Raw genomic sequence first — 9,772 nt, 5'->3', positions numbered from 1 at the left:
GGAACTGTTGCAAAAATAGAAGGGGAAGATAACAACCCAATGCCAACCACATCAGTCTGAGGACACATGCTTTAAAAGCAAATGGTATTCTTTAAGCTGCAGGAAATTCTTCCTGCAGCATAGAGGAAGCCACTGTGTGGTTGGTCACACCTGCAGGCAGGCAGCCACTGTTGACTGCATTAGGAACATAGGAGGCTGCCTTATACTGAGTCAGATCATTTGTCCATCTACACTGACTGGCAGCTGCTCTCCAGGGTTTCAGGCCAGAGTGTTTGCCAGCTGTGTCTGCTGATGCCGGAGACTGAACTACTAACCACTGAGCTACAATCCTTCCCCAAACCGCACTCTTCTCCTGCTGTTGCAAAATTGGCTCACACAGCTGTTCTGCTTAACCAATCAGAATTATCAACCAACTTTGGCCGCAATAGGCACCAACCCAACTCTCTCTATTTGTTTTCTGATAGTAGGTTATCTCATATATTTTCAAGCCCTGTTGGTGGGAAATATTGGAATTCCTTGAAAGTTTCAGGAGGCTCCACAGTGAGAAGATCAGTAATGGTGGGCATCCACCAGACCTTTCGTCACTGCTAGGAAATCCATTGGAATTCACAACAGCTGGGGAGTGTTGGGTGTATTCTAGGTACACTCTCAGTTTGCCAGGGGAAATGGCTAATTCCAGCAGCCTTACCCAGCACCCTGTAAGAAAAGAGCATGTACCACAGAATACATACCAAAATCCTCTTTAACATACAGAGTTAAGAGGAGGGTACTCCACAAGCAGGCTGCCACTACAGAAAAGACCTGTTTTCCATTCCCTAACTCAGTGGATCTTGGTAAGTGAAGGGAGCCCCCACCCCCACCCCAAGTGGCGTCTTACCAGATCTTAGGGCTTCGAGAGGCATGTATGCAAACAGGTGGTCCTAATAGCAATCGGCCAGCAAAAGCTTCCTGCAACATGAACCCTTTAAATTGCTGCTTGCTAGAGAGGTAGCTAAGTGAGTTTCCTTTATAAGACACAAGGAGTCAAACAGAAGTCCCTGATCCTTGTTCTTACAGGTTTCACTTGTGCAAAAGAAGGAACATGGTTAAACAGAGGGTCAGATACTTTCACTTTCTCTTATAGGGTTCCTATTTTAGGATAACAGTTTGAACAATAACATTTATTTGCCTGCAAGCTAGACTGCATTTCTGATTAAAAACTGAAGGTGGCATTTCAGCTGCCTGAATATACTTGTTTTAAATGTAATCTGTCGTGTGTGTGTGTGTATGTGTTACACTCCAGATCAGGATGTTTAGTTTTAAAAGCCATTAATTTATACAGCCTATATAGGCTTCCAGTTATCAGCCAATTTATTAACCTAACCTGCTCCCCCCTCCCCATTTTGCAAGAGTTTCTTCTCTCTTTTGTAGCAACGCAATAACAGCAATGATTTGGGTATTCCAGAAAGTGGTGATGTCCATTGTATGAAAGGTGACTGTCATACTTGGCCTCTGCAGGTGGGAAGAGATAAGGATCTGACCCACTGGCCAGATCCAAGTTTCTCACTATAGTGATCTAATTTAGTAAGTTTAGTTTACTTGTATTTAGTAAACAAAGTTGAAAGCTCTAAAACTGCCAAGCTTGTCTAATATTTATTTGTAGTTGCCATTCATTCATTGTTACCAATGAACTTTGGAAATGGAAAGATAAAGTGCTGAAAAAATTTATGTCACTAATTAACATTCATGATACTATTCTTAACAAAGTTTGATTTATAAAAAGGTGTCACATTCCCCCTCACATAATGGGGGGGGGGAAACCGAATTTGATGAGGTTGTATATGTGAGTGTGGGAGTCCATAGTGGTTTGATGGTGATGAGCGAAGTATCTGATGAAGCTGGAACTTCAGACTACCTGGAACATCCACAGATGGAGGCCATGAGAACATGTAATTCTCTTTTGTCAGTTTTTCTTACTATGCTTTCAAGGAGAGGCCAGTAACTCTAGACTGTATTTTTAGCTTTCAGGCATTTGTCTATGTGTAAGTAAGTAAGTAATCATATAATCACTTACGCATCATATGTAAGTATTGAAACTTAACCTTTATTCTTGTGTTTTTTTATATTGTATGTTTATGTTGTGAACTGCCCAGAGATCTATGGATGCAGGATGGTATACATATTTAAATAAATAAACAAACAATGATTGATTGTACCAGGTGCATGAGTTTCCAGTTTATTTCCAAGTCCATTTTAAAGTGCAGAGCTTATTCTTTAAAGGTTTGGGACCAGGTTACCTTAGAGTAGGGCTAGGAAACCTTTTTTAGCCTCAACTACATGCCACTGGTGGGTAGGGTTAAAGATATAAAGTGGGTGGGGCTGAGGCCAAAGTGGGTGAAGCAACAGATATGACTCTTACCTTTTGTACAGAAGGCTTCATTGCAGCTATGCAAAAGTCTCCATCCTTCATCCAGGCAAAAGCACTCAGAGAGTGTGCAGTAAGGCTGGTGGGAAGGGGGTATGGGTACTCGTGAGGGGGCTTGTTCTTGGAGAGTGCTAAGGCCTAGAGAGCTGCATTCAGCCCCTGAGGTTCACTCTTCCTGCCCTCACCTGTAGTCTGCTCACACTTTGAGATCAGCTTCAGAGACTCTGCTTGTGTGCCTGACTGTAAGAGCAATTAGGCTAATGGGAATTTGGGAGAGGGCCTTTTTGGCAGTGGCCCCATGCCTGTGGAACTCTGTTTCAGCAGAAATATATAAGGCTCCATTATTGTAGACCTTTAAGCAAGCCCCAAAGATCCACCTATTTACAACTGCCTCCTCTTAAATAGTAATTTTATTGAGTTGAACTATATATGGTGCAGGTATACAAAGTTATTTACTATCTACATTTCTTTTTTTACTATTTAACACACAAAGCAGGTTTTCAACTTCCCTCAAAACCTTCCACTCAGAAGTAAAACAGGAAAAGTGTGATTTCCAATCTCCCTTGATAGTCAGACTAAGCAGCATGAGACGTAAGCAAAAGAAAATTTATTACAGGGGTAGTGGTGGTGGGGATAAAACATGAGACAAAAATTAAATAGTACAGGGTTTTGGACTGCAGTATGTTTTCTTCTCAGGTGGAATCATATCATTTGAAAAGACAGATAGGAAAGAGCTCTGATGATTCAGGCAATCCAGATTACATCTATTAACGCAAGGCAGCTGTAAAGATGTCAACCGCAATTCTTGGATATTTCAGGTTGGGCAGTCTTAGTAAGAATAGGTAAATAGGGTTACTGTTATGTAAAGCAATGGTAAGACTTTATTTGGAATGAAGTGTTTAATGCCTGTCCTGTTCAATAAGGATATACAGGGTGAGTCTTTTAAAAGAGGCCACATGGAACATGTGTACTCTGTATCCACGGGGCCGCTTTTAAAGGACTCACCCTGTAATTAGATCAGTTATTAGATCTGTTGGAAGCCGCCCAGAGTGGCTGGGGAAACCCAGCCAGATGGGCGGGGTACAAATAATAAATTATTATTATTATTATTATTATTATTATCTATTATTTCTGAAATCACTGGTATGAATGGTAAAACTGTCCCGTTAAGATTGGAGTGGGATTAGAGATGGCTTGGAAAGCCTTCTAAGGAACAGGAACCAATGGCCCTCAAGAGGTTGCTGAACTCCAACTCCCATCAGCCATAGTCAGCAAGGGCAAGGATGCTGGGAGTTGAAATCCAACAACATCTGAAGGGTCAAAGATTCACCATCCTTGTGTTATATAAGCAGCAAAATCTGAATTTATTCACAGAGTGGGATACATTTGCAAAAACTGAAATATATTTTATGTGAGGGTTGTTGTTTTTTTAAAGGAAGGTGGGGCTCCTTGCATCACTAGAAAAAGGTTGCTGCATGGGGTGCACATGGGATTGGAGACTTAGCTGATGGATTGTGTTTCATGGACTGGTTGATTGCTATGTTGGAATTCAAAAAGAATGTTTCCCATAGCTTGTGGAGGGGAATGAAAGGGGGCTATTATGATTTTGTCCCACTTGTTTCTGCCATCAGAAACTATAGGCTCAGCAAGTATCTTCCGTCTAACTTCTGCTGGTTAACATCTGGGTTGAGCTTCATAGCCTTTTAGTCCTTCAGGTCATTCAAACTCACAAAGGGAGCGCCACATTGTTGAAGGTGCCTATTTTTCCGTGCAGTGGAAGGGAGTAACAGTGAAGAGGTGGAGCTTTCCAAACAGAATACCTGGAACATATTGACCCCATTCACAGATACACAATGTGGACCCTGCTTTCCTGTGGAACAACTGCTGCCAGAGTGTGCATGAATGAAGCAACCACCTAGAGAGGTAATCTAGAGGATCTTTCCCACCCAATTATTACCTAGCTGTGAGGTTTGAGAATGATTCAGTTGGAAAAGACGCATGGAGTTGGCTTCACTCTTGGATGTCTGGCATTCATACATAAACCATAGCAATGATGGATTGAACCACCAAAAAAAGGGCTCCTGTGCCACTCTGAGTGTGTATGAAAGAGGCCAGTGAGTTTGTCGGATAATACAGATTAGCTACAATTCTATTTAAATCAATGGACATTTTACCAGTGGCTTGAATGAGAAGTGGATTGCACTATAGTCTATGATGACATTCCTGCATCAGTGAGCCCAATTCCTGGTCCAGCATGTTGTCCTACAGATTGGTGACCAAGTTAGTAAATGTGAGAGGAACACTGCCTTCAGAGGCCACTCTTAAAGCAGAGGATTATATTTTCAGTAAATAATACAGTGTTCTTTCATCAACCCATCCTTCTATTCATGCAGAATGTAAACAAACGATGCTGGGAATAAACCTTTCCTGGAAGGCTGCCCTTCAATCCTGCCACACTGCAAAGAAAGAAAGAGCAGAAGGTGAGGCAGTTTTAACACAGAGAGAAAAACCTCAGTGCATTGTAATTGCAAGTCTTACAACGACTGTATTTCTGAGACCATCATTCCCTATATTTATGGGATTGGGATGCGATGCGATATGATGGCTGGAGGCAGCACCCGGCTTCATTGGGAAGCTATTGGAGCTCCAGAGCCCTGACCAGGGTCGTTGCCAATGCAGACCTGACTTTCTGAGCAGCACTGGGTCTGCCTGCCATTTTAATATTCAATACACAATATTCCCTCATGCTCCAAGGCATTGTGGGAAATTAAAATTGTGTCTGGCAGCATTGTTGAAAATAAATGGTGGATAGATCCCCTGTCTGGTGCTGAAGCTGTTGTAGGACACAGCCCGTCACTGCTAACTCCCGCCAAGGCCCACTGACCACAGGACACTTTGCTGAAGACCCCCACAAACCTGAAGCCAGTCCCATGGGGTAGGGTTACGATCAGTGCTATGATAAGGAATCCCCAGCAATCACCCAGAAGAAACTGTCACATACCCACCAATTGGAGTCCTCCTGTCCTTCTACTACAATTATCTCTCCAGTCTGGAAGGTTAGCTCATCTTCATGGTCAGCCTGGCAGTCATAAAGGGCTCTGACCCGACACACACTGGAGTGTTTCTGAAAATGGGCACCAGAAAGCAATGTCAAGCTTGCAGACACAGATAATGTAGTTCAGGGTTGGGGGAACCTGTGGCCCTTTAGATGTTTTTGGGACTCCTAACTTCCATCAGCCCCAGCCAGCACAGCCAATAGGAATGATGGGAGCTGTAGTCGAGTAACATCTGGAAGGACATAGGTTCCCCCAACCCTGGTGTAGTTCATGTGGAAGGCCTCAGTCACTTACACATGAAGAAGCTTTATAGCAAGAAGGAAATGCTCAGAATGGAAGGAGTCTTTGAATTGTTATTTTCGGCAACTTGTTGTGGATTCTTAGCAAGCGGGGCTGAACGGTACATTTGCAAGCAACTGGCATCAATTTAGTGAGTGAAGTCTCTCCTCAGTTATATTGTGATGCAGACCTCATCACAATATGGCTGAGGAGAGGGGCCACCACCATGCAATTAATTTCTTCACCCCTGAATCCTGTTAGTGACAGACAGACTTCATTACCTCATTGCTTTGGCTCACTTGGTGATTCATAACATCCCCGGGGTTGACAATTTCACATTAAAAGTGGTGTACAGACTACCCCCCATTCTTCAGAAGCTTAATTCACACACACACACACACACACACACTCCTACAGTAGTCAGAGGCAGCTTAGGTCGGTGAAAGGCAACCATCCTTAGCTAATAGTACACTAAAATGAAGAGGGAAAATGAAAGCACTTAGTAAAAAAATGTAAATTTAAATGAAGAACACACCAAACCCCCCCTTTTGGGCAGTGGTGGTGGGACATCATCTGATGATTCAAAGGATGATTCCAGTGAGGGGGAGGAAGTCCACTGGCTTTTTCTTGCATGTTGATTTTGCTCACAAATTGTCCCCTCTTCCTTTAAGGCAGCTGCAACACAAAACACAGCCCTGTTGTGTTATTTCATGTTGGAAGTGCAACAGTGGTGATCATTCTGTGTGCAACTTGTAGGTGAATTCTGTCAGTGTTAAAGTCAACTAGCTAAGAGGAGGACAGGTTAAGGTGTTGTTTAGCAACTATGCAGAGTACCATGATGTTTGCTGAGGTATAACATGCTCTTACTGAATGTGTATTGAATGTCTCCCTGCTATGTTCAAGGCCTGAAGTAAGAAAAACAAACCTCTCCATCCCTTTCTGCTCAAATTATATTTTCTCTGTGGAATCTGGCACTAGAGTAAGGTTGCATTACATATACTACATATTTCAGTTTTAAAAAAATGAAATTAGCAAGTGTTGTAGTTTACCCCTGCAGCCAGTCCACACACAGTTTAAAGACAAAAAGAAAATTGACACAGTATTAATAATTTACACCTGATTTTTGCCTTGCAAGTATAGCAGGATTTCTACACAGTTTCAGGAAAATCCAGAACAAGGGGGATGGCATTTTAAAACACCTAGTAGTGGAGGTGCAGTCAGGTAATAAATAGAGGCAAGGTTACACATCACCAGCAAGCACCTCGGAACCAAGTGAGACAATGGTACTACACTGGTTCACATCTGAAAGGATTGAACTACAATTCAACAGAAGCTCCCCACAAAGTACTTGCAAAACCAGAGCAATAGCTTGGGTGAGGAAACACAGGGATGCAACAGTTAGGGGAACGTATCTCCTAAGGCACTTCCAGACTGTTGCTATTTTGGGGTGGGATTCAATCACATAACAGCAAATTTAGCTTGTGCAATTCTAGGTGACTGGAAGTTATGTGCAACAAACCTGGTTTCCCACAAAGATTTGACTTTTTGCAGTAAGGAAAGTGATAGGAAAATGCACTTTAAAGTGTGGATAACATTTGCTTTGATGCAATGTCATTTAATCTCTCCAAAAGCAAGTCAGGCTGAATGTTCATCAAAAGCCAATCATACTGCAAATAGGAGGAATGCACAATAAACAGGTCATTTGGAAGTGCCCCTAGATTCTGAAATGGTGTCAAAACGGAAGAACAAGGCTGATGTAGGAACACTTTGTGCAATTGAATACAAGAAAGTAAAATTCACAAAACTTATAATACAGTGGTGCCTCGCAAGACGAAAAGAATCCGTTCCGTGATTCTCTTCATCTAGCGGTTTTTTCGTCTTGCGAAGCAAGCCCATTGACTGCTTAGCGGATTAGCGCTATTAGCGGCTTAGCGGCTTTTAGCGGCTTAGCAGATCAGCTGATAAGCGGCTTAGCAGCTTAAAAAAGGGGGGGGAAGGGGGGAAAAGTCGGAAAAACTCGCAAGACATTTCGTCTTGCGAAGCAAGCCCACAGGGAAATTCGTTTTGCGAAGCGCCTCCAAAACGGAAAACTCTTTCGTCTAGCGGGTTTTCCATCTTGCGAGGCGTTCGTCTTGCGGGGCACCACTGTATAGTAGAAGTCCCTAAGTTCAAAAAGAAATCAACTTTAAAAGGAAAGAATATGTGAAATATTGTTGGAGGACTGTAGTGGGGATAGTGGGGAGATGGAAGTAGCTCAGATGGCATTTGCTGGGTTTTACCTTGTCGCCAGGAATCCACCACCACTTCAGGGAGTTCAGAAGAATCAGAACTAAAGGAAATAAGGGGGTGGGGAGTGTTCATTCACCTTGAAGAAACCCTCATTTCCTAATCGATGTGCTTGAAAAACAGCAGCCACCTAGAAACTCATACCAACTGACAGGTGAGCAGAAGAAAGGCAGCTGTCTTGCAAATGAGGATTCTGACCAATATAAGTTTTATATTCACAATGCAAGTTAAAGTTGCTTCCATATTGTCACTATATTGCGGGTATGATTCCATCATATACAAAAAACTTCAGTTTGCACAATTAAAGTAAATTTGGTTCTCTTGCAGAACAAAACAAAAATTTTGGTGGTCAGGAAAGTATACTGGAAAGAATGGGATGACAGCAAAGTTGGGCAACACTACCGTATTTTTCGCCCTATAGGGCACACCGGCCCATAGGGCGCACTTATTTTTTTTTGGCCGAAATAAAGGGGGGGAAATTATTTCTCCCCCGAGCACCAAAGAGCAAAGAAGCCATGACAGCGAGCGGGATGGATCCCGTTAGCTGTCCTGGCATTGTTTTTAGCCTCGGGGCTGGGGGTCTGGGAGCGAAGGCGAGGTTGCTCAACCTCGCCATCACTTCTGGAGCTTGCCGGGCTGGGGCGGGGGAAGCCCGAGCTTCCCCCGACCCCAGCCCCTAGAACAGGCTGCTATCCGCAAGCCTTGGAAGCCCGGCGGGAACTCCCGCCGGGCTCCCAAGGCTTGCGGATAGCTTCCTGAAGCCTGGAGAGCGAGAGGGGTCAGTGCGCACCGACCCCTCTCGCTCTCCAGGCTTCAGCGAAAGCCTGCATTCGCCCCATAGGACACACACACACATTTCCCCTTCATTTTTGGAGGGGAAAAAGTGCATCCTATAGGGCGAAAAATACGGTACATAACCTCTGTGTAAATTCTGTGCAAATGAATCAGGATGAACAAACAGGAAATCTGGAAGAGCCCTAACTGAACTGCTTTAAACCTCATTCTCTGCTCTTGAGCAGTATATACAGAGACAGGCAGATTGACAAAGACAAAGATTGCCCAACCACCCTATTTCAAAACACAGCTGGGCTGCACCAGGCAATCAGCTCTGCATCACAGGGCCTCTCCAGAACTGTGTTTTATCGCAGAGGCATTCTGCAACATGTTCTTGACACAACAGTAGTGGTGGATTTATTCTGCTTTAGTTTGTTCTGCAGTGCTGCCCCAATGCTCCCACATTATTGCTGCCCAGGAAGGTTGCAACAGTGCAACAAAAGCAGGACAAAAATAAACCAGAACAATTGTAGTATGCAAAGTTACTGAATTTCAGCAGTAAGTTATGATATATGAGCTGGCCAAAAATGAAGCCGGGAGACTGCCACAAAACATTTGCAGCTGCAAACAGTATTGAAAGTGGGATCACATATGACAGCCCCAATAGCTTCATGAGCACAAATCATGAATGTGCAATAAAAAGGATGTCTGGAGGAACCCCCAGACACACATGGTTACCTCAACCTCCTAGAAGAGGCTCCTTCTGGAGAGTAACGTCTTGGAAGCGAGAAAGATCTAGGATCTAAGACAGAGACAAAAGGGACTTTTCTGTTTACAAGCTGGCATCAGGTCAGTTTAAAAAGGTAAAGGTACCCCTGCCCGTACGGGCCAGTCTTGACAGACTCTGGGGTTGTGCGCCCATCTCACTTAAGAGGCCAGGGGCCAGCGCTGTCCGGAGACACTTCCGGGTCAC

General features: G+C 43.7%; 1 protein-coding gene across 6 annotated transcripts in view; it reads right to left on the bottom strand.

Moving 5' to 3' along the window:
- Positions 1-3,532: 3,532 nt before the first annotated feature.
- LOC307217565 (arf-GAP with SH3 domain, ANK repeat and PH domain-containing protein 1-like) overlaps positions 3,533-9,772 on the bottom strand; it is a 34,356-nt gene continuing 28,116 nt past the window's right edge. For 4 of the 6 annotated variants that reach the window (XM_079979015.1, XM_079979017.1, XM_079979016.1 and 1 more), the window contains 5 exons: positions 9,538-9,601; positions 8,019-8,068; positions 6,275-6,414; positions 5,410-5,528; positions 3,533-4,860 (listed from right to left, as the gene is read on the bottom strand). In XM_079979015.1, the coding sequence (XP_079835141.1) occupies positions 4,773-4,860; positions 5,410-5,528; positions 6,275-6,414; positions 8,019-8,068; positions 9,538-9,601 (461 nt within the window). In that variant the 3' untranslated portion in view covers positions 3,533-4,772. Of the gene's footprint in view, positions 4,861-5,405; positions 5,529-6,274; positions 6,415-8,018; positions 8,069-9,537; positions 9,602-9,772 lie in introns of all 6 variants that reach the window. The other 2 variants (XM_079979018.1, XM_079979020.1) reach the window with 1 other exon arrangement.

This window comes from Podarcis cretensis (genome assembly GCF_951804945.1).
Source record: "Podarcis cretensis genome assembly, chromosome: 6".
Classification (NCBI taxonomy): Eukaryota; Metazoa; Chordata; class Lepidosauria; order Squamata; family Lacertidae; genus Podarcis; species Podarcis cretensis.
This window is presented reverse-complemented; position numbering and strand designations above follow the sequence as displayed.